The sequence below is a fragment of the Lissotriton vulgaris genome, chromosome 6 (genome assembly GCF_964263255.1).
Source record: "Lissotriton vulgaris chromosome 6, aLisVul1.2, whole genome shotgun sequence".
NCBI lineage: Eukaryota > Metazoa > Chordata > Amphibia > Caudata > Salamandridae > Lissotriton > Lissotriton vulgaris.
In genome coordinates, this window is record NC_141694.1 from 1,752,343,364 (window position 1) to 1,752,368,142 (window position 24,779).

Sequence of the window (24,779 nt, forward strand, 5' to 3'; positions counted from 1 at the left end):
AGCCTTAAGATTGTGGCAGCAGAAGCCCTCAATTGTTGGTGATGTTGTACTCCATGTTTCTTGTAACAACAATATATCACAATTATTATCAACCCACTTGAACCACTCTGAAATTCTCAATTTAGAATTTAAACCTGCTATATTCCAGCTAACAATAGACAGTACTGAGTCCAGAAGCAGATGAGCATGGGTCTGAAGTGGTTTGCTCAGTGTTCTTTGAGACGAGTTTTCTGGGACAATCAGGAGTTCGGATACCGGAGAAGGGTCGACAAAGGTATACTGCAGCGTATATTCTGCAAGATCGTGACGAAATAAACTTACCGAATCGGCGTATTAAAGGTGTCTCACAAACTTCTAAGAACCCAGGTGTGTTTGCAAAACTTCCACGGGGTATATTTAAAGTACTGAGATGTCTCCGATTTATCACATCAACCACAAATGTAAGGAAGGTTAGAAGTAAAGATAGAAATGGGACTAAGAGAAATGTGATGTGATTAGTGCATGAAGGTGCGGCAATCTTAACATGAAGCCATTTAAAAACGTGACAACCAGTCTCTAATAATAATGCATCACAATGAATAATGTCTAATAACATTGAACAAATTCATAAAAAATCGACGAATGTTAACACAATGATCTTAATCAAATGTCAATAACTGTAACTTGTCTCTACAAATACAAACCATGGAATCATGTTAACATTCATTGAATAAACATATTGTATTCATAATGATTCGTTAATGTAATTGAAAATTATACTGCGCTAAAAAGAATAATTGTATGCTCATGCGAGCCAAATAGTAACGACATGTTACCAGAATATTCTCAAGAGCTGTTAAGACTGTATGAAACATGATGCCAGCATCCTCAATTGACAAATATGACGAACGGATCGCTCACTTAATTGTATTAACACATCATATTACACTTTTCGAATTAGTGACTACATAATTGTGCACATGCATAAAAAAAATGTAGGAAACCTAATACAGTAACACAACCTTCATCACGAAAATAACCATAATGTCCAAAAAGCAAGTAAAATAATGTGCAAAGACCATAAAAAATAATAGTAATGACCACACTACTCTGAGTGAACCCTAACCCTGTACAATGCCATGTGTGAAGTGATCAAGCCTGCTCTGTATGAAATAGATCCTACCTAGCACATCTCTAGGTTACAACATAATCAAATGAACCTCTCTAATGTATGCTGCGTGCTACATCAAAGGAAATATGAGAGCTCCAGTTTATCATTAAGACCCTTCAGACTCAGGGTATCCAAATACCTTATCCAAAACATCTCACGCTGTGTGATGAATTTGGACATATCCATGTCCTTGCGCCTTCGAACGACTTCCAACACTGTAAATCTTAACTGAGCAATGGTATGATGAAATCAGTCCAGTGACTCGCTAATGGGGAAGTAGTAACCTGAGTTCTAATTTCACTCTTGTGTTCAGGTGTGCATGTTCGTAATGATCTCTCTGTCTTGCCTACGTAATATAAACTGCATGGACATCGTGTGGCATAAATTACATTTTGCGAATTGCAGTTAGCTGTGAATAACAACTTGAAAGGTTTGCCCGACCAAATATGTGAAATCAAAGTCCCTTATAGCACATTGTTGCAGTGTGAGCAGTTATAGCATTTTTGCATGCCTCTCTGATCCCCCAAATTGAAAGCGTCTTTTCTTTTTAGCATCTCTCTAATGTTGTTCGATCCTTTATAAGCCTTGGTTAGATCTATTCGCCAACAAAGAGAATGCAGAATGTCATCAGTTCTGGGCGTTGGAATGTCCAAGGCGGCACTCGCTCGGCGACGCTTTTCGTCGCAAGTGGAGTTGCGGTCTGATGTACGTCTTTCCACCTATACCACTTCTGCCCAGATTGCTGAAGAAGATTCGGCGCGACCGGGCCCAAGTCATCCTTGTGGCTCCAGATTGGACACGAAGATACTGGTATCCCGAGCTACTCAGCATGGCGATCCATCCCCCGATCTGACTGCCTCTTCAGGAGGGTCTTCTGTCGCAGCAGCAGGGAACCGTCCTCCACCCGAACCTGTTCAGCCTCGACCTCCATGCGTGGAGATTGAGTGGCAACAGTTGACAGCTTTCGATCTACCTCCCGAAGTCTGTGATGTCATTCTGGCAGCCAGGCGTCCTTCCACTAAGACGGTATACGCCTGCAGGTGGAACAAATTTGTGGCATGGTGCAGAGCAAAGGCTGTGAATCCCCTTTCTGCCCCTCTTTCTGAGGTCCTTCTGTTCCTTCTATCATTGACCCAGCAGGGCTCTGCTCTGGGCACTGTCAAAGGTTACCTTTCGGCCATCTCCGCCTTTCTACAGCTTTCAGATCAGCCTTCTCTTTTTAAGTCCCCGGTTGTTAACCGTTTCTTGAAAGGCATTACACACATGTTTCCTCCCGTGCTGTTCATATTGCCTCAAAGTGACTTAAATCTTGTCTCGACCTATCTGATGTGCACTCCCTTTGAGCCCCTTCATACCTGTCCTTTACGTCTTCTCACTCTAAAGACGGCTTTCCTAGTAGCTATCACCTCTGCCAGAAGAGTGAGTGAGCTCCAGGTTCTTTCTTCTAAACTTCCATTCCTTTCTATTCATCCGGACAAGGTGGTTTTAAGGGCCCTTCCTTCTTTCTTGCTGAAGGTTGTCACGCCCTTCCACATTGGGCAGACCATTATTTTGCCCACCATCTGTCCGCCTCCGCATCCTTCAAAAGAGGAAGAGAGGCTCCGCCGTCTGGACCCAAAGCGTGTGCTCTCGTTCTATCTGAAGCGCACACAACAGATCCTGTTGTCAGGCAGCTACGTGGGTCTCGCTGCACACCGTTACCAAGCATTACTGCCTTGACAGTCAAGTCCGGAGAAACTGCTTCTTTGGCCGTTCTGTTCTCTGTGACCTTCTGGTGTAATCCTGTTTGCAGACTCACCACTGGGGGTTGGTATTGATGGGGTATCTATTCTAAGGTAAGGAATCTATCACTAACGTGTCTCTTTCAGATGCACCTATTACTACTTGTGTAACAATATATCTGTAAGAGACATTAGTTAGTGATAGATTCCTTACCGCCCCACCCATCCTCCCTGTTCTGCAAACTGATTCCGAGGGTTAAGGTCATCCCTTTCAGGGCCCTAGTTTCATGGCACCAGTGGTAAGGTTCTTGCATGGATCTGCGTTCCTGGCGTGGAATGTCGTGTACAGAACTGACGTCAGTGCGCATGGGTGGCGCCTAAGTAGTCTCTGTGACGTCATCTCGGCGATTACGACGTCAGCAAAGGAGGCTGAGCTGCACGACGCCACCTACCGACGCGCAGGGGTACTGCTGACGTAAAACTTTCCGGATCCAGTCTGACGCCTCAGGATATTCTTAGGTAAGGAATCCAACACTAACTAATGTCTCTTACAGATATATTGTTACATCAGCAGTAACTTGTGCACCAGTAGTCATAGCACAGCATATGGGAGAAAGTTGAATTGCAGCAATGGAGTCCAACAAAGCAGAGCAAACCATATTGTCCTAAAGCATGTGGGTGGGACTTTAGGGGTACACTGATGATAGATATCACTACCACAGAACCTTTTTTAGGTCTGCCAATAAATGTAATTTTGAAACACAGAAATGTGGGTTTGCCCTAATCATTCCGCACATCTACTTACTTACATGAAAATAAACAGTTCCATTGTTTAACATATGGTCAGTACGGGTGCTTACTACGGTATCAAACACCTACCCACTAAGGTGTTGCTTCACCCAAAGATTCAAAGAATTCTGGTCTATTAATTTCAACTCACATTATCTAAAATGAGTGTACACATTATTTTGTTGCAGCCTTGAAAAAGCCCTGTGGGCGAAACACGCGTCGGCTGCTGTTGTATCAACAATTATCTGATTGGACAATGAAAACATACAGATCTGATTGAAGAGTGTGACCAAATCCCTTCCTTTGATTGACAACTTGGGAATTTGAACTACATTATTGAAAGGGCTCATTACTATACAGACCTATCTGTGTGTGACATACTAGTTGGATTATAGATATAGTGATTGGGTGTGCTCTGGTGCAGAGTTGAAATAAATGTAAGTTGTGAAGTATATACAAGGGTCTATATTACAAACAGCGCCCCGGGGATACAACTGGCATGTGCCCTCAGAGCACTGTAGCATTACAGAAGTGGCTGCAGATGCTTGTGCAGACGTTTCTGTAATACAGATTGTACCAGTACACATATAGTCCTGGTGCTATTTTTAGAGGGTTTTCACTTTGCTTCTGTTGCCGAACCATGTTATGGATGTGGGCTCTGAGATAGAGACCTTCAGGAGGCACACTGATAGTGTTTCACAAAGAGGTGGCACAGTCAGTACACCCCCTGAGGGCATCCATCTAGTGGGGCCAAAGTAGTCCTATGGACCCCCAAACAACTCCCTGTAGGTAGGTGCAGTTATCACTGCATCCGCCTGCAGGAGGTAGTTTCAGATTCTCAGGTAACAGTGAGGGAAACATTGTGCCAGACTGTTTTGCTTTTTAATACCCGGCAGATCAAGAGGTGTCACCTAGATCCTCATTGATCGTAAGGCCACCCGAAATTTTAAATGTGTGCACCCCAGATAGTGGCAAGAGTCTGTGTGCACGATATAAAGGGTTATGCTGATAGGTTCGTGCATCTGGCATCATTAAGTAGCAATTGTAGGGTGACTAAAATAAGACTGATGTGATGTCTTCCCAAGGCAGAATGACCTACACTACACATTACAGTCTTATCGGAGAGGGGACAAAATGTACTTTGGTTATCTTGGTGGGGTTAGCGAAATCCAGTACCAACAACACCAGTGCCTATATTGTTGTCTTGAAATTATCCTCATGGATGTAGACTTCAGTGACTTTATGAAGCTTGAGTTGGAATAATGTTTTGTTTGTTATTTTACATGTCAGTGGCAGCTGTGCTATCTTTGATGCTGGTGGGGGATTTGATACAGCTGTTAATAAAGTGAGTGGATTCAAGAGTGGCGATGAAGTCTAGCCAAAACTGAACAGGGATATATTTCATCATATTGTAGTCAATGACATTGACCTACAGTAATAGTCCTGAACTAGTTCATTTCCTACCGCACTTACTGCTCTCAAATAGTGCAAATCAGGAACCCAGTTTCAAAGCTAGGTAACCTGTGACAAGGAGTCCTCCAAGGCGTGATCCTCTCTCCAAACCTTTTTAATCTGTATCTCGAACCCCTCTGCATGATACTTAGGATCTCTAGGATCCTCTTCCACCTGTACTCTGATGATACTGATATTAACCAGCAGGACGCGTCCCTGAATGATGTCACCATCCTGTCCAAACCTTTGACAAGAATTCAATTTTAGATGTCAAAATACTCCACATCAAACTAAGTTGTGCAAAACAAACTTTCTTCTTAGATCTCCCAAAAAAGGTAATCCTTCAGTTCATGGCTGGATGAAACTCCTCCTCATCTTGAAGGGATGCCCGCCACTGTTCAGAATGCCATGTCTCTTGTATTCACCCTCAACAACCATTTCATCCTCTAGAGTCACATCACAGCCATGGCCAAGACAGTCCAGTTCCGGCTAAGGTTGCTTTAAGGAATCTGGCAACTCATCCCAGAACTGAACCTAAAATCAGCTGTTCTGGTGGTGCTTTTTTCCAAACTTGAATAAAGGATCACAATCCTCTCAGGAATCCCTAATGTTCTTGTATGCCTTCTCAGAGCACTACTGCATGCTGCAGCCCGCTTTGTGACCAGTTGCAAGAAATGTGGCCACATCACCCTATTCTTCAAACCCTACAGTGGCTTCCTTTAGTGGTGCGAGCCCAATTTAAAACCACCTGCACCACTCACAAAGAACTGCACCCATCTACAATGTCGTACCTAACTGAGGAACTGAAAATGTTGGTAGCCAATGGAAGGTCAAGAAATGCTTTTCCTTGAGCCATCCCCCCTTCAATCGAGAGCGATTTATGAACCAATCCTTTTCTGGAAGCAGAACAAGAATTTGAACTACTTCTCTCTGATTTACCACCTGACCACATGCCTTGATGCCTTCGAAAAAGATCTCAAAGCTCTTCTCAGTGAAAGACACTTTGTCTAATTCCTCTTGCCTCCACTCACTCTCTATGTGTGTTTCAATTTGAGGTTGTATCTCAAATATACCCTGCATAGACTGTTGGAGATCTTTACTTAAGTACATTTTGCCTCCCATTTACTCCTGATTTCTTGCCTTTCATTCCCCCTAGGTTGCAACACTATGATATTCTCATTGTGTTTGTTATGTTTCAGTTCTATTGTAAATTGGTCTGTTTCCTCCAGGCCAAGTTTGCGCAATATAAAATCACAAACAAATAAACAAAACTGTATAAAATCACTACATTGTAAGATACGTATATAAGTTTTGTTCTTATCTTCACCTGCACGAGGTCTAGGAGGTATTAGTGGAAGTAAACGCAGTAAATATATACTTTACCTTATCAAGTAGTGGTGGTAGGTTAATGTTGTGAATGCAGTGTTGATGTCATGTGATCTATCACATGCCATGCAGTGACTCTTCCACACCAGGAACATATCAAATTCACTGTGGATTGAGTTTCACATGCTGCTGGGTAAGGGCAACATGTCTGCAACCAAGAAGACTTTCAAATAGAGCAAGAGTGTTATAGACAAATTGATGATAACAAATGTTTGAAACAGATCTTTCAGACATTCAAGCTAAAAATGAAAGAGAGGATGCAAAGATAGAACCCAGAGCCAGAGGACAGCCAGCAGAAACAAGGATTTTTCTACACTGTCTACATGAGTTTTCCTTTTCCTAAATCTGTGTCATACTGTCCTGAGAGCTTATATTTTTGATTCAAATGATCTTTTATGTTTAATATTGAAAAGTATCCCTGAACTCACTGGGGAGATATGTCATGCTCCCTAAAAGAGAGATGATTATAACAGAGGAAGTTACATGGCTAGTGAAATTCTGCAAATGGCAATTATCATATCCAAGACAATTTTGAAAGATTTATTACAGGATGAGAAGAAAATAGACTAGTCGTAGTAGAAAAATCCCATATTAGGGCCCAATTCACAAATCTTTTTTTCCACAAATAAGTGTGAGTGTACCTGTTGAAATTCATGATTAAATCAGGTGTAAGTTACATAAACTACCAACATACTTGTGAGTTAGACCCTTAATTATTCATCGTTGGATTGTCTTGAGCCAAGATGTATAAGTTGATAAACAAGTCTTGTTTCATATCTTATTTCATTCAAGGTGTTGGCAGCATATATGGATCAAGTGAGTCTGTCGGCCACAGGATTTTTCAAGTAAGCAAATAACGGAATGTTATATTAAAACTATTACTGTGTATCAAACTGGTTCAAATAGAAGCAACAACTAATTTTCAGTAGTGGCTCATCTGGTTTTTGTATGCACCATGCACCTAGTGTCTGGCTTCAAGGATGCACTTTAAGGAGGCTAAGTTCAAAATCCACATCCAGTTTATTACAGATTTGTCTATAATCAGCAAGGCACGAGTCAGGTGTCCACACGGGTGGACGGCGTCCCCCCACTTGTTTCAAAGGGTGAATGCCGTCCACCCTGCCAAGAAGTTGGGCCCCACTAAAAAATATGCTGAATTCGTCCCGCTGTATTTTCCAAACACCGGGACACTTTCAGCAGCGCCTGCACGTGGTTGTCTGCTTTTGCGTTCAGGAGGGGACGGGGCTCTCTTATTTCTGACTCCTGCTGGGATACTTGGCCATAACAAAGGCCGAGTCTGAGGGGTCATTAGACCTCCTTGTGTTGAGTCTCCTAGCTGGCAGCAGTCAGGAGCCTCACACCTGATGCAAATGCAGCAGAGGGGAAACAAAGGCTCACACCTTGTTAGCACTTCACACATACCGCTATACACTTTGTTCAGGCTCTGCTTAGGAGATATGTATTCACTGATAGAATGTCAGATGTGTTGATTTTTCCCAGTATTTGCACAAAATCAATTGCATTTATATACGCTTGTTACCCTTGAGGAGGTGTCGAAATAGTTTAAATATCACTATTTCTTTTAAAACACTATGGCTATGGAAAGCTTAATGCTGACAAAAGGTAACAATGTTTTATGTGTAGCGTACAAAAGTGTAAATCTTCTGCCTAAATTATGAGGGTTTGCAAGTATACTCGAAATGTGCTCAAATGTACTAATGATACACCTGCTAAACATATATGTGAGGGCTTAAGATCTTATATCACTTCTTGTGATGCCAGTTCATGTGATGTCACACGCTGTGTTGTCACGCACTGTGATGTCACACGCTGCGATGCCATTTGCATACTGATTAACTAGGTTAGTCCCCCCACTTTTTTTAAAGGACTTGTGCCCTGATAATCAGTCATCATTTGAAAGCCATTAAAACAATATAGATTATTCTTTTAGTTAATTATTCCACTTTAATGTTGTTGTTTAAATAGAATGCAAAACATGTTGAATGTGAAGACACTACAAGTTCTTCCAAAGTTTGTAAGTTGCCTAGAGAGGCTTTAGTTACTCCTTATTTATGTCGTTGAGTTGCTAAATCATAAATGGATTAATTTAACAGACGGCAGCAAAACAATTTATTAAGTTCTCCCTTTGTAAAGCCATAGTAAATATTATCTTCATATGGATTCATTATAAATTACATTTTGTATTATGATTTATTTTATATTTTGTTATTGTGTTTTAAAGTTTGCATTTGACTTGTCTTAATCTTCGAGTCAATCAATCAATCAGCATTTATAAAGTGCAACATTGTTACCCTACGTGTTTCTGGGCGCTGTGTCTCTCTCGAAGAGCCAGGTCTTGAATCTCTTTCTGAAATCTGCCAGTGAGGGGGCTGCACATATTTGGAGGGGAATGCCGTTCCAGGTCTTTGCAGTGATGTAGGAGAAGGAGTGGCCACTGCTGTGACAGATGTGGGCGGTGTGTGCAAGGGCACATGAAGAGGAGCTCAGGTGTCTAGAGGGTTCATGGACGTTCAGTTGGTGGTTGATGTAGGCAGGGCCTGGGTCGTGGAGGGCATTGTTGGCGTGCGTGAGAATCTTGAGCTGGCATCACTTCTGGATGGGTAGCCTGTGGAGGTCTCTCAGGTGGGGGATGATGTGGGTACATTTGGGGAGGTCCAGGAGGAGTCTGGCTGCAGCGTTCTGTATGATGTGGAGTTTTCTGAGGAGCTGGGTGGAGATGCTGGTGTAGAGGGCCTTGCGGTAGTCGAGGCGGCTGGTGACAATGGCCTGCATGAGACTACTTTGACTTATCGTTTCATGGTCAGTTGGCTGTTGAGGATGATGCCAAGATTGCGTACATGGTCGGTCGGTGTGGGTGTAGGTCTGAGTTCTGCAGGCCACCAGCTGTGGCCCCAAGAGGAGGGGTTTTTCCTGATGATCAGAACTTGCTCAAGTACTTTGGCTGGGTAGGGGAGCAGGGAGATCGGCCAGTAATATTTTCGATCATTGGGGTCAGCGGAGGCTTCCTTTAGGAGGGGTCTTATGTCTGCATGTTTCCATTTGTCCGGGAAGGTTGCTCTGGACATGGAGGTGTTGAGGATGCTGGTGAGTTGTGTGCTTATTGGGTTCATTACAAGGTTGTAGAGGTGGTGGGGGTAGGGGTCTGTGGGGGCCCCAGAGTGGATGGAAGACATGATGGCTGAGGTGGTCAGAGTGTTGAGCGGAGAGCAGTTGGTAATGGTTTTGCTGATGATCGCTGGTTGATAGAGGCCGTTGGTGTTGAGGGTGGCAGGTTGGAGGCTTAAGTTGTCGTAGATTTTGGTGGATCTTGCTGTGGAAGTAGTCGGAGGGGGTGTTTCAGAGTCCTTGGGAGGAGTAGATGGTGTTCTCTATGGCTGTTGGGCTAGAGAATTCTTTGACTATGTTGTGTGGTTGACCATGGAGTCGATATGGGTGGTGATGCCTGCTTTCTTGGCTTCTTTGATGTTCCGGTGATAGTTGCTGAGGGCTGTTTTGTAAGCTGCTCTGTCTGTGGGGTTCTTTGAAGTGTGCCATCTGTTCTCAAGTTAATGGCAGTTGTGCTTAGTGGTCCTGATTTAGTGTGGTGTACCAACAGGCCTTTTTGTAGGACTTGTTTGATGTAATAGGTTTCAGAGGGGCGACTTTGTTGGTGCTGTCAATGATCCAGGCGGAGGAGTTCTGGACGGCCTGGTTGAGGTCTGTTAAGACCTTTGATTGGGAAGTGGTCAGGGCCCCTACACTGAGTTTTGGTGACCTTGCTCCAGCTGCAGTAGGGAGAGATCAGGTACCTGGTGGTGGTGTCCTGGGTGCCAGTGATGGTGAAGTGTACAATGGTGTGGTTTAGGTGAGTTCTGTGGTGTGGCTGAATTTGATTCTGTCACAGGAGTTAAAAATGGGGTTGAGTGTTTGTCCAGCTTTGTGTGTGGGTTCGTTGACCAGTTGGGCGAGGCCAATGTTGTTCAGATTCTCCAGGAGGGTGATGGAGTTGCCGTAGTTGGGGTAATTGATGTGAAAGTTGAGTTCACCGAGTAGAACATAGTGGTGAGGGGGGGGGGGGTGATGAGGTTGGAGATGAAATCGGAGAATGTTGCTCGGGGTCCTGAGGGTATGTAGGCAAGGGTGCCTCCTATTATGGTTTTGCATCAGTTTGTAGTATGAAGTTGAGGTGTTCCATGAGAGGCGCGAGGTCGGCGTTGGTGATGGTGCATCTGATATTTCCTTGAAGATAATTGCGATGGCTCCACCTTGTTGGTTGATGTGGTCTCGGTGTATCATCTTGTAGCTTTCAGGAGTGACGGTGGTGATGTCGGGTTTGAGAAGGGCTTCAGCCTCGTTTCAGTGAAAACAATGTCCCTGGAGAGGATTATGATGGTGTCCCTGATTTTGTGACGTGTTTACAGACTGAGAGGGCATTGAGTAGGATGCAATGATTTGGTTTGGGGTATTTTTGGTATTGTCTGCAGGAGGAGTGGTGCAGGATCTTTTGTAGGTTATGTCGCAGGAGAAGTGGCAGTGTCGGCAGGTGAAGGATCCTTAAGGTAAACTTGGGGAGAAGGAGACGCAGTTGATGTTTCTGCATCTGTGATCCAGTTCCAGGAGTTCCTTAGCGGTGCAGGGACAGCAGGCAGCACAGGGAAAATAGGCAGCGCAAGGACAGCGGGCAGCGCAGGGACAGCAGGCAGTGCAGTGGCAGGGACAGCAGCAAGTGCAGGGACAGCAGGCAGCGCTGGGTCAGGGACAACAGCAGCTCAGGAACAGGGTCAGCAGGCAGCGCAGGGACAGCAGGAAGGGATAGGGACAGTAGGCTGTGCAGGGTCAGTAGGCAGCGCAGAGACAGCGGGCAGCACAGTACAGGGACAGCAGGCAGCATGGTGACACTGTACCTTGAGCTGGGGAGTCAGGCTAAAGAGGGCTGGCCCAGCCTCCTCCGGGCACTGGAGTCCTAGTCTAGTCCGGTGGTGAGAAAGGCTACAAGGTGCTCTCTGCGGTCTCAGCACGGCGATGCAGGTGGCAGGAAAAGGAGGGGAGACACCTCCTGGAGATAGGAGTGGAGAGCGGCTTCCCACTAAGCGGAAGCCGCGGGGATATTTATTGGTGCCAGGAGATGCGAAAATCGGCTCAACCAGCTGGCCCCACCTCCCGGACTGCTGGGAAATGGAGTCCTGGTCTCGTGCGGTGGAAGTAGTGGGTACGAAGTGCTCTCTGCATCCTCAACGTGGTGATGCAGGTGGCAGGAACAGGAGGAGAGACACCTCCTGGAGGAAAGAGCAGAGAGTGGCTTCCCATTACCCGGAAGCTGCAGGGCTCTTTATTGGTGCCAGGAGGCAAGAAAATCTGCTCAACCAGCTGGCAAACTGCTGTTTAAAGACTTCTCTGAAAGTGTTAATTTGGAAACAAAATAGTATGTAGTGTCAGAATCTTCAATTATTTGCTTATCTAAGACTGAATTCTAAGTCACAGTTCAAAACTTCCTTTCAGAGGCTGGAATGCTCCCTCATGTAACAGTGCTTTAATGTACATCATTTTTCTCTATGTCAAAGTAGTAAGAGATTAAACATTCACTAAAGCAGGATTATACACAGAAGGGCACTTTTGTTTTTTAGAATTGCTACAATGTAAGAAATCCAATCTGCACCTAGAGTTCCCATAGATCTTTTATTTCAGCCATTTGGATTTTCGGCTCTGCAGTTACCTGGGGCCTGCGCAATATGTTTCCACCACTGTATTCCAGTCTGTAAATGACACCCCTCACATCCAACCAGTTTCTTGTAAGCTGGGGATTGCCTCATACACTGCATGTCACAAAGCCTTAACTATGAGGTGTGAAATATACATAACCAGTTTAGATTATTTTAATATATGGATACATAGTAATCCATGTCTGGTGATAAATGGACTTGTGTTATGTCCCTGGGAGTATATAACCTTCCGTCCATTAGGCTTTTTTGGCACCCAGGTGGCTTCAGATAATATTAATCTTTAATTTTCAATTGGCGAAAAGGGAATCTAATTTAGAAATAACTTTGTGAGAAAGTGCTTCTTTTTGTATGGTCATACCCTATTTTATTTTGCTGGCTGGTGTTGCTGGTTTTTGAACTCTGCACAATGGGACACCATTGGCCAGGCCCTAGTATATATGCTCTGACCCTTATATCATGGTAAAGTTGGTTAACTCCTTTATGGCCTACTTAACGTTGCAGTAGGGCCACAGTATGTGGAGTAATAAAATACACCAATGCCATGGACAAGTTGAATGTCATCTGTGAACAGCAGCACATATTGTGCCATCCGCTAGTAGGACTTAGAAAACTTGGCTTTTGGCCTTCCTGTGTATCCCAACTCCTGCAGCTTTTAAAACTGCAGGCAAATCTGTCAGAATTACACTTTTTGACAGGAAAGAACCCAACTTTTAAATAGTAAATAAATGACTCCTAGGTAGGCGTTGTGGCCCACAAGCTTGAGTACCTGATATTCAAGGTGTACATGCAAGAAGTTAGTGTTGGCATATACCCAAAGTACCCCAATGTCTATATTCAATGGGGATGTCTATAGCTGTTCTATGAGCACACCTAAAGTTTGGCATTAAATCATAACTCTGCTAACTTTGCTTTGGGAAAAACTAGAGGAATACTTCAAGCACTGTTTTTAATGTTGAACAGTGAAGTTGGATTTTTAATAATTATTCAGTAGCTGCGACTTCTAAAAAAGTATACTAGGTCTGTCTATAGCTCCATTCGGCTAATTAGCATTAGCATGCCAGAAGCAGTCAGTCAGTACATCCCTTACAGAGATGTGAACATTCCTTCCAAAGCAGTAGCAACTGCTTAGGCCTTTTTCCAGGAAGATTATGTGGGAAGTATGTGACACATATCGGCTCACAATGGGCAGCTGGGAAGGGTTCAGGACCTTCGTAACTTTAAAGAGACTAGGGCAAGGCCTTCCTGTTTATATTTGAACATAAATAGAGACCTAGGGAAAGTAAGCCTTTTGTTTCCTGGACTTTCTGTAGCAAAGTTGGCACCAGCCCAGTGTTTAGAGCTGTCCAAGCGTCATCCCCACACACTGTCTAGTAAATCCTACAAAAGTAGCATCACATTCACAGCTTATGAGAACACGTTTTGTCCTTTAGAAGAACAGACAAGGATTTGATCTGCTGTCCTTGACATATGTGAGGCCGGTCAAGGGTGGGCCTTCTCCCACTTGTACGCAGGGATAAGTTGTGGACTCCAGGGGTCAGTTGGATGTGTGCTACAGGAACTCAACCAGTTGCAGAAGGACTATTTCCTAAAGTGACCTATAACAACTGGACTTAGAGTGGGCCCTGCTTGTGGCCTCTGCTGGAGTGTGTCCTGCCCCTTAAGTGCTGTCCCTGAGGTCCTTGGAGCTTTATAAGAAGCTAAGAGGAGCTGTTCCAGAAATTCTAAAAAGTTGAGATTAATTTTTGAACTTCCAAGACCTCCAGAACTTCAGCGCAACCTCATGGCAACAATAGCTGATTTGACTTCTTTGCTTCAATTTGTATTACTAAGGTACAGATCTACAATGAAATCCACTTTACATAAAATATAAATTTACAGTGAAATCCACTTTACATGAAATACAGTTTTACTTAATTAATATATATCTAGGAAACATTTTTTAAAAAGCTAAGAATTGTACAACACATCATCTCATTGACTGAATTAAATAAAAACTGAATGGCATCTTTTGATAAGTGCACTCCGTATTTGAAAAATAGTGGTTTCAACAACAATTATAGTACAATGTGGGGAACACAAAAAAGAACATGTGCTAAAGTTTATCTGGTGACTCCGCAGAGATTGCATAATCTAAGTTCCGGGGACGCACCTAACCATGCTCTTGTAATAGTATTTTATGGCAAATATTAAATTGAAACAATTAAAAAAAATAGATGAATACTATAACTATACTACGAATTCCACTTTAAAAATGGTTGAGGATAGGCCCTAGAGCATGTAGGTACTATTATTTCCATACTTCTTTTTTCCCTGCGTCAGAGCATTTCTTCATTCATTGAGGTAATCCTAATGTTAATTTTTTTTAATTTCTTAGGAGCTAAACTAGACTAATAGTTGTTGGTAAATATCGAAAACCTTAAAAGCCACATGTGCACCCATGCACTATTCAGGGGTGCAACAGGGTGTCAAAGTGACACCCTGCCACCCTTAAATGTTTTCCCCCTTTTACCAAATGAGTATTTACCGATTTGGTAAATATCGAATCGTACCGATTCAGTAATACTTACCAAAATTGTACCTACATAGAATTTACCGATTCTAAAATACCAAATCGGTAAAATTCGGTATTTTAGAATCAGTAAATGTAGTTTACCTACATATGGCCCAAAGTGCTGTAGTGCTTTGTTAACATTCTTAAGCAAGGAGTTGACGGTCCTATCTTGGCCGAATGCTTCTAAGTCGCTTCTAAAATAATTATTTTTGCTAAGCCAAAGCCAGTGGCCCCAATGGAGGACAGCAGCCAGCCCCTTAAAATAGGTGCTCAGAATCCCCATTTCTAAGCGTAAGGCTTCAACGGGCCCACGGGTATTTACATTACAAATTTTACGAAATACTTTCCACTCCATTTTATGCAGAAAGTTCCAATATTTACAATCCATAGTTTCAATTGCATAAAGTAAAATAAAGTTATTTGCTTCAATAACATTACCAACTGTAGGGAGGTTAGGGAGAAAAGGTTCTGCCCCTCTGTCAATACATCAGCAGCCGGTCTGAACATTTTTTTTTTCTTTGTGGTCTGTGTCCTTAATGAAGTCTCTGGCTCTACTACATCTGGGATGATCATTTTGAAGTTATGAAATGTTTTTTGGTCCTAAGGGCCCAATTACGAGGACCGCCAGACTTGTGATGGCACGGTGGTGGCGGATCAAGCCAATGCAAAAGTGGAAGTTCCATCCCCGGATTACAACTTGGGCAGTCGGACGGCACTCTGACTGCCAGCTCCACCAGGGAACCGCCATTCCCGGGCGTAGGAGCGGCGGTCAGAGGCTACAATATGCTTAGCGGGATAGCCACAGTCCCGCTAACCATATTACGAGTTTCCTCTCTTCCACGAAAAGTCTGGAAGGGAGGGAACAAAGGAGGCCCTACAGGGCCTCCCTTTGCTTCAAACATACGTGGATGCACACAAGAGGGCATAAGATGTGCCCCCCTGTGTGCATGCAACTAGGTACCTGCAAAGCATAGATTTTCGAGTCCATGCCGTGCAGGAACCCTGATATTACTTGTGTCCTCTACAGGTGAAATCTGCCCACCCTGCAAATATGGCCCTACAGAGTATTTTCCATAGTAAGAGTTATGATTCTAATTCCTAGTTTGTGAATCTGTTGTAACCTTCAGAGCACCTGCAGCTCCTCATGGCCAAAAGGATGGCCAGATAAGATGTTAGCTTACAATCCTCTTCTAAAACTCAACGGTGCTCAGAGTTAGCTCATGCGCTGATCTCAGAATCTGTGCTCAGTGTATACTAAATTCTGGTTATATATTATATCATAGCGAAATTATAAGTATTTGCTAAAAACTTTCTTAAGTTATGGTACATTATCCAGATCACGAAGATATACACACTACCTAAAAGACTTTATTAGAAAGAAATAATGCCTTAATCTAGTACAGGTGATATAAATAGAAGTAATTATAAAAATAAATGCAACAGTGGAAATTAAATATTAAAAAGAATTGCAACATTGTGATGATAGGTATTTCAATATTCCAATGCATCAAATCATGATACTAGTTTTTGGTATTCAAACACAAAAGATCTGGCAATCTCAGGCACCCTCATATACTTTTTGCATAGGATTGGTATAGGGGGATTCTCTTTTCTCCACCCAAACTCAGCTGCTCAATTATACAGTCTGACCTAATCCTCTGTGCCCATCTATCTAATATTTTTTTTAAAAAGAAGGAAAAGATAGTCAGTCAGGTCACTCAAAATACAACATACCCTCTGAAATTAGGTGTATGTGTATCACAAAGAAAAATGTGTGGACAAATGAAAAAGTACCTCATGTACACAGCACCAGAGGTACTGCTACTGGCAGGTTCTCACCAGCTTGCCCACGTTTTTGTCATCATCGATAACTTTCTCATATAGAAAAAAGATTGTGTGTCCAGTGAAAAAAAGAAGGTGTACAAGAAAGACAGAGAATAAAGACCCCATGAGAATCGCAGTCAAAAAATGTCTCTGATAAAATTGAGCTAGACTCACATATATAATTGTGACCTTTTAATCCGAAATGAAAGGTTGCTCAACATTAAGAACACAGCATGTTGTAAACCACCTCAAGGACGGCCAACATGTTTCATTGCCTTTGTGTATTGGCGGCAAATTCGTCAGGGCATTCAAGGTCAGCTTCCCTGGACATCTATTATTGAATCAAGAGTGACTGACAAACAAACAAAAAAGATTTAGAACATTTTAAAACACTCCCATTCGCAGCTTACTTCAGTGCAGGTATTGGTGAAAACAGCACATGGACTACGATCTAGCATCAAGTCCTGTCCTGTAGAGATCATAATATTTACCTAGGGGGAGCCATGGGCCCACGTACCAGCTCCCACTCAGTCATAGGGGTGTATATCTTTTATACTTTGATCCCTCCTTTTAAACAGCACATTTGTTGCTTATAGGATCATGTGGGCTAGGGGTTCGGGCAGACCGGAATAACAGGCGTGGAGGCCGGATGTAGTGAGCTATGACTTAGCCTATTTTATTGGTTGTTACAATGTCAGGGGTCTGGGGAGGTAAAGAAGCTGTGGATGGGATGTAGGGACTGTTCCTTTGGGGTAGAGTAGTCAAGATGCCGGGCGAGGGAAGATCCGGGAAGGGTTCTGCTAGGCTGGCCGTCTCAGGAGTAGATCCTTCTTCTCCAGGTGGGTTCCGGTGGTCCTCGGAGGTATATATAGAAGAGAGAGAGGGCGATTAGTCCTCGAATATAGGACTGCTTGAGTACTGTCACCAACACCAAGGTTGTGGGGAGGACGAAGCGAGTGTGAGGGACGGGACGGTATGGGTAAGAATGGGGTTAAGAAAGAGCGGGAAGGAAGAGAGTGTAGGTGGTCAGGGTTAGGTGAGGGGTTCTCTATGCTGTCGGGCTCGTGACGTGGTTTCTACAGTATATACAGTGCACATAGTGTTCTATAAAGTGAGGGAACACTCTATTTACACCAATATACAAATACACCTGGGAGCCAGTGGACAGGGTACTCACATGCCCCGCCGCAACTCTCCCGCGAGTTGCGGCCGCTCTCCAGCCACCTCCTGGGGACTCCACTAGTCTTCGGTCCAGATGTCCTCGTCTTCTCCTACGGTCTTCTCTTCTCCGTTGAACACGCTACCTCCGCTCTCTCCCTCAGGTTCTCCGTCCGCTGTCTCATGCCACGAGTCCGCTGCCTTGAGCGCTCTTCTCTCGCTTCTGTCTGCTTTTCCGGGTTCTGGGTCGGTGCCAAGGGAGGGACGTCCGGGGTCACCACAAGGTGCTTCCGGTCTTTTGGCTGTTGCGATAGGTTCCTGCAAGGGAGGAAAGATGGGAGGAGTCCGTGTTGCCAAGGATGCGGTATGGTCGGGGTCAGAGACCAGGGAGGCCATGCTATACCTTCGCTCTCTGGAGGTAGGGGACGATTCCGTTTCACATCCCCTTCCCCTAGCAGTCTTTCCTGTAGGGGTTGTGGGGGAAGGATACCGAGAAAGATAGTCTGCATTTCCCTGATCCACCCCTTTTCGGTGTAGGGTTTTGAACCTAAAAGGTTGTAGGGACAAGAACCATCATAGGACACAGTCGTTGTGTCCCTTGTTTCGGGCCATCCATTCTAACGGCGCATGGTCTGTATACAAGATGAATTCTCGTCCCTCCAGATAATAACGGAGGCTTTCTATTGCCCATTTAATAGCCAGTGCCTCCTTTTCCACCACCGCATAGTTCGTCTCTCATGGAAAGAGCTTCCTGCTAAGGTAGAGGATTGGTTTTTCGACCCCCACATGATCCTTCTGTGATAGGACTGCCCCCAAGCCCTGATCCGAGGCGTCGGTTTGGAGGATGAATGGTCTGGTGTAGTCGGGGCTAACTAGTACCTGTTCAGACACTAGGGACTGTTTGAGACTGTTAAAAGAGTGTAACAACAGGGGAGTGGGATGACGTAAGGCCTCTTCGGTCTTTGAGGTTTTCTTGAGGAGATCGGTCAACGGAACAGCAGTCTGGAAGAAATTGGGTATAAACCTTCTACAGTAACCCAGCAGGCCTAAAAACGGCACGGAGTTCTTTTCGAGTTTGGGGAAATGGTATGGACTGTATGGCTTTTATTTTATTGTTTTGGAGTCTGATAACACCTTCGCCTAGTAAGTACCCTAAATACTTCACCGTTTGGGCTGCCAGGGTGGTTTTTGCGGGATTAATGGTGAACCCATAGCCCCCAAGGGATGATATGACCTTCTGTAGGTGTTGTAAGTGCTGGGTCCAATGATCGCTATATATGATATTGTTATCCAGGTAGGCCCGGCATATTGGGAATGGGGTTGTAGAACCTGGTTCAAGGCACTTTGGAAGGTGGCCGGGGCCCCGTGAAGACCGAAGGGCAGTACCTTAAACTGAAACAGACCATCGGGGGTTGAAAAGGCTGTTTTCTTTTTGTCTTCCTTTCTGAGAGGGATTTGCTAATAGCCTTTGCATAGGTCGAGGGTGCTTATATATTTGGCTTTACCTATGCGTTCCACCTTCTCGTCTACACGGGGCAAAGGGTAGGTGTCGAAACATCAGATCTTATTGACCTCCCTGAAATCTATACAAAATCTTATAGAACCATCTGGTTTTGGAACCAGGACAATGGGGGAATTTCAGCTGCTGATGGACGGCTCTATGATGCCCATTCGCAGCATTTGGTCAGTTTCTTCCTTGATAACTGCCCTGCGAGCTTTAGGGACCCGATAGGGGCGTTGTCTCACTATCTTACCGGGTTCAGTTTGGATGGTGTGTTCTATGATAGTAGTATGACCTGGTAGGGAGGATAAGACTGGTTGCAGGGAAGACAAAGCGTTCCGGAGATCCCGTCTTTGTTGTTCCCGTAGGTCGGGATCAAAGCAGACGTCATACGGGGGATATGTCTGAGGTCTCACACTGGACAGAACGGGTCGGGTCCCTCCCATTTTTTAAGGAGGTTCATGTGATAGATCTGGGTGACGCCTCGAGTGGAGTCTAATTCCACCTCGTACGTCACAGGGGTCACTTGCCTTAGAATGGCAAACGGGCCCTGCCACTGACCCAGCAGTTTGTGGTCCGAGGATGGCATGAGTAGGAGCACGAGGTCACCGGGGACAAAGGAACGTGGCTTGGTCCCTTTGTCGTATTGGCTTTTCTGGGAGGTTTGAGCGGTCATTAGGTTTTGTCTAACGACTTCTCTTATCTGTCCTAGGTGTGTTTTGAGGTTGTCTGCGTATTCTGGGAGGGGTTTGGTTCGATCAGGCTCGGCCTCCCAGGCTTCCAGGGCCATGTCTAACAGGGTTTGGGGAGCTCGCCCATATAAAAGCTCGTAGGGGGAATAACCAGTGCTGCTTTGCACTTTGCATCGGATAGCAAACAACGCCAGGGGTAACATCTCTTCCCACCTTTTACTCTCCAACGCCAACAACTTTTTAAGGGTGGTTTTTAGGGTGGCGTTGTAGCGCTCGACCAGTCCGTCGGTCTGGGGGTAGTAAGCAGAGGTTCTTATCTGTTTGATACCAAGTTGGGAACATACTTGCTTCATAAGAGAGGATACAAAGGGGGCCCCTTGATCCGTGAGGATCTCTCTAGGGAAACCGACTCTTGAAAAGATCGAGATGAGAGCTTTGGCAATATTCTGGGTGGTGGGTTGGCGTAAAAGGACCGCCTCAGGGAAACGTGTGGCATAGTCGACCAGGACTAGCGCGTACCTACACCCGCTTTTAGAGGGAAGCATGGGGCCGATTAGGTCCATCCCTACTCTGCTAAAGGGGACATCGATGAGGGGTAGAGGTTGGAGGGGCACTCTAGGGGGCAGATAACGGCTGTTCTTCTGGCAGAACGGGCATTCCCGACAATAACGTTTTATCTGTTGATATACCCCCCGGCCAGTAGAACCTGTCTAGGATGGTCTGTCCCGTTTTCTCGTCTCCAAAGTGGCCCCCCCAACAGATGGCTGTGGACCAGAAAGAGTACCTTGTCCCGAAAAGGACCTGGGATTATCATCTGTGAGAATGGCTGAGGCCCGCCCTTTCTATATAACAGGCCATTCCGTTAAAAAAAATATGGACCTACTTGGAGAGGGTCTTCGTTATCCAGGGCACGCCCCCACGCATTCTGTAGGAGGGGATCTTCTTGTTGGGCGGCTCGGAATTCCCTATCTGCCTCCCATGGATGGTCATCCAGCTGTACAGGGAAGGCTGTAGCGTGGTTTATTTTGTCTTTCTTTTTCTGGTTCTTGGTTTTGTGTGGCTTGGTAGATGCCTCCGGAGACGGAGAGAACTGGGGAAAAGGCGCTTCTGCCCACCATTTTTCGAGGGAGTTGGTTGTTTCATGGAGGAGTTGAGGGAGTCCGCTGTAGTCACTCCCCAGGATAACTTGCTCCGGTAGAGTGGGTACTAGGCCAACAGTCAGTAGGCTTCCTTGGTCGGTAGGGTGTTGAACCTGCACTCTGGCTGTGGGATAGCATTTGGTATCTCCATGTACGCATTGTATGGCCACTGTTCTGGTCACTGGTCCTACAGGAGTCGGCAGCTCCTGGGGACGTAGGACACTCTGTCGGCATCCTGTATCGGCGAGAGCCCGCAGTGGATGCCTGTTAATCTTTACAGGACAGTGGAAGCGAGGAGGGGCTACTTCGGAGGTAACACAGACAAAGTTCCTAGCCAGTCCTACCTCCATTGGTTCCTCCTTCTGCGGGCATACCCGGGCAATGTGGCCATACCCTCCACAATGGTAGCACTGAGGTCCGGGTGGTGTGGGTCGGGGTAGAACTGGGTACGGAAAAAGGGGGACAGGGTCTGGTTTCCTGGGCATGGACGGCCTTTGGGCTCGGATGTGGCTGACGTGCTGGGTTCGGGGAAGGTGTTCTTCTTTCGTCTTCTGGATATCCTGTGCACGACTAAAGGCGCTAGCGATTTCTACTGCGCTTTCCAGTGTCAGGCGGGCATGCTGCCGTACCCACTTCTGGGTGGAGGGATGCAAGGAAGACAAAAACTGTTGTAGGTAAATCTTCGAAAGAATGTCCTCCTTTGATGACGTGGCAGGCTTCAGCCAACGGTTCGCCAGGTCTTGGAAGCGGAATGAGAGAGCCCGGGGGGTCTCCTGTGGCCCTTCTTTCGCTTGTCGCAGACAAATCCTAGAGGTTTCATCATCGATCCCAAGTTGTTCCAAGATACAGGTCTTTATCTCGTTATAAGGGGTTTGTCCTTGTATGTTGGCCTGTTGATAGGCCGCCTGTAGTTCCCCAGTTAGTAGGGGACCCTGATAGTGTCCCCAGCGGTCGGGTGGCCAAGCAGCGGCTTGTGCCAGGCACTCGAAGTTCGTATAGAAGAAGTCCGGATCCTCTCCCGGGACAACCTTCTGAAGGACCACTGATGGAAGTGAGGTCACTGGTCTCTGTTGTCCCAAAACATCGGTGAGCCTCCCCATGGTCTGGTCTTGTGCTGTGCCTTGGCCCTTTAGGACGTCGTGTAATTGCCCCCGGTCATCTTCGGCAGTCTTGAGGAATTGTTCCATTAGTTTCCCCAGCTGTTCCTGGGTTTCAGCCAGCTTCTTGACTGCTGCCTCCATGCTTCTGGTAGATCCCACTTCTGACACCAACTGTGGGCTAGGGGTTCGGGCGGACCAGAATAACAGGCGTGGAGGCCGGATGTAGTGAGCTATGACTTAGCTTATTTTATTGGTTGTTACAATGTCAGGGGTCTGGGGAGGTAAAGAAGCTGTGGATGGGATGTAGAAACTGTTCCTTTGGGGTAGAGTCGTTGAGATGCCGGGCGAGGGAAGATCCGAGAAGGGTTCTGCTAGGCTGGCCATCTCGGGAGTAGATCCTTCTTCTCCAGGTGGGTTCCGGTGGTCCTCGGAGGTATATATAGAAGAGAGAGATAGCAGGGCGATTAGTCCTCAAATATAGGACTGCTTGAGTACTGTCACCAACACCAAGGTTGTGGGGAGGACGAAGCGAGTGTGAGGGACGGTATGGGTAAGAAAGGGGTTACGAAAGAGAGGGAAGGAAGAGAGTGTAGGTGGTCAGGTTTAGGTGAGGGGTTCTCTATGCTATCGGGCTCGTGATGTGGTTTCTTCAGTATATACAGTGCATGTAGTGTTCTATAAAGTGAGGGGACACTCTATTTACACCAATATACAAATACACCTGGGAGCCAGGGTCAGCGTACTCACATGCCCCGCCGCAACTCTCCCGCGAGTTGCGGCCGCTCTCCAGCCACCTCCTGGGGACTCCACCAGTCTCCGGTCCAGATGTCCTCGTCTTCTCCTCCGGTCTTCTCTTCTCCGTTGAACACGCTACCTCCGCTCTCTGCCTCAGGTTCTCCGTCCGCTGTCTCCAGCTACGAGTCCGCTGCCTTGAACGCTCTTCTCTCGCTTCTGTCTGCTTTTCCGGGTTCTGGGTCGGTGCCAAGGGAGGGACATCCGGGTTCACCACAAGGTACTTCCGGATAAATGACCAAATAAAGTGGAATAATATCTGCAAAGAGTTGCTGAGACATGATCTTAAAATTATGTGAAGAGATGGCTGGTCTCCTCTGCTGACAGTGATAATGTTGGGATTGTGAATAAGTTAAAACTGAATCTTTACCAAATTCACATTAAGAAAGTGTAGGGTTCGCTGTAATTGGAGTGAGTGTTCCGTATTAGAGTAAGCATGATGTTTGCAGGCATTACTGGCCTGGGCAAGCACATCCTTTATGAATTTTAGGGATGCGCCAGTGTGCCATTTTGGATGCACTCATGGCTAGTGGCAGCTCGTGAATGTGAGTACTCCCAAACTAAATCTATGAACGCACACTTTTTGTGTGAGGGATAAAATTATTCCATTGAGAATACTGTTGCAATCATGTTTGTGCATAGACCAGGTCCCAAGTATTAATTTGGGTTCTGCATTTTGGCTGGTCCCTGATGCCTGGCGGCTTTTTAGTTTCATGGACTCTGATATCTAATGTGGCCCCTGCTGTATTGTTGTGGTCTGATGGTTAAGCATGGGCTGAAAATTCGTTCCGCTCGCGGAATTTGCGGAGTTTCCGCGATTCCGCGAATCTCGCAAAATCGCGGTAAAATCCGCGAATCAGCGGGGACGAATTTTCAGCCAAGCACTTACAGGGTTACAGCAGCAGGTGCAAACGTTGAAGCTAATTTCTTGTAACCTTTTACAAAAGGGTTACAAAGTAATTGAATGTCTGACATAATATCAACAGACAGAATATCGAAATGCAAAAATATCGGAGCAAAAATATCGACAGCAAAAATATCGGATTCCTATCTTCATTAAGTAAGTACAAAAATATCGAAAAAATAATATCGTAGTACAAAAATATCGGAATCAAAAATATCGTTTTTTTAAATGTATTAATAATAATGTAAAAATAATTTTAAAATACATATAATTTTACAAATATTAAATAAAAATATTAAAACAAAATTAAAACTAATACATATACATTTAAAATAAATAAAACACTTAATAATTTAATGTAATTTTAATTTTTTTCATGTTATTTATTTGATTTAATGTAATATATATTTTTTTTTTTGTGAAAATCTTTATTGATAGAAAGCCATCATTAATATACACAATACTGTAGAAGGATGCAGGCAATCATGATACAGGTTAAGTTAGCAATATCGAACGGCGTTTGGTGGTCGAAAGCTGTACCATTTGGGGATCATGTTTGCATTCAAATGTTCTATCTGCAATCAGTTTCCAAGTTTTGTATTCGGTGCAGTAAGTATTGCCAATGTCGTTCGTGACTTCACCCCCAAAGCTATTCATGAAAATGATCTACGGTTACAAGTAGATGGATAGCATCAAAGTAGAAAAAGTAACTAATAGAAGAACAAAGAAACAAAAATTAACATAGTTGTCATCAACCAGTTTGAATCAGTCGTACACCGTCACTTAAAGCAGTATGTGAAAGAATTTGCATAGTCTGGTACCCTCACTGAAGCGAGTGCTCGACCGCCCAATGCACATAAGGTAAGACACTCCCCCCCTCAATCCTCCTCTTCCTCAGAG

General features: G+C 45.0%; 1 protein-coding gene across 2 annotated transcripts in view; it reads left to right on the forward strand.

Annotated features, from left to right (window-relative positions):
• LOC147709416 (xanthine dehydrogenase/oxidase-like) overlaps nt 1-24,779 on the forward strand; it is a 736,168-nt gene that overhangs the window by 597,748 nt on the left and 113,641 nt on the right. For both annotated transcript variants that reach the window (XR_015296692.1, XM_086927985.1), the window contains exon 31: nt 7,291-7,343. Coding sequence is in view for 1 of the 2 variants with exons in the window: in XM_086927985.1 (XP_086784111.1) it covers nt 7,291-7,343 (53 nt within the window). In the remaining variant the exon portion in view is untranslated. The remainder of the gene's footprint in view (nt 1-7,290; nt 7,344-24,779) is intronic.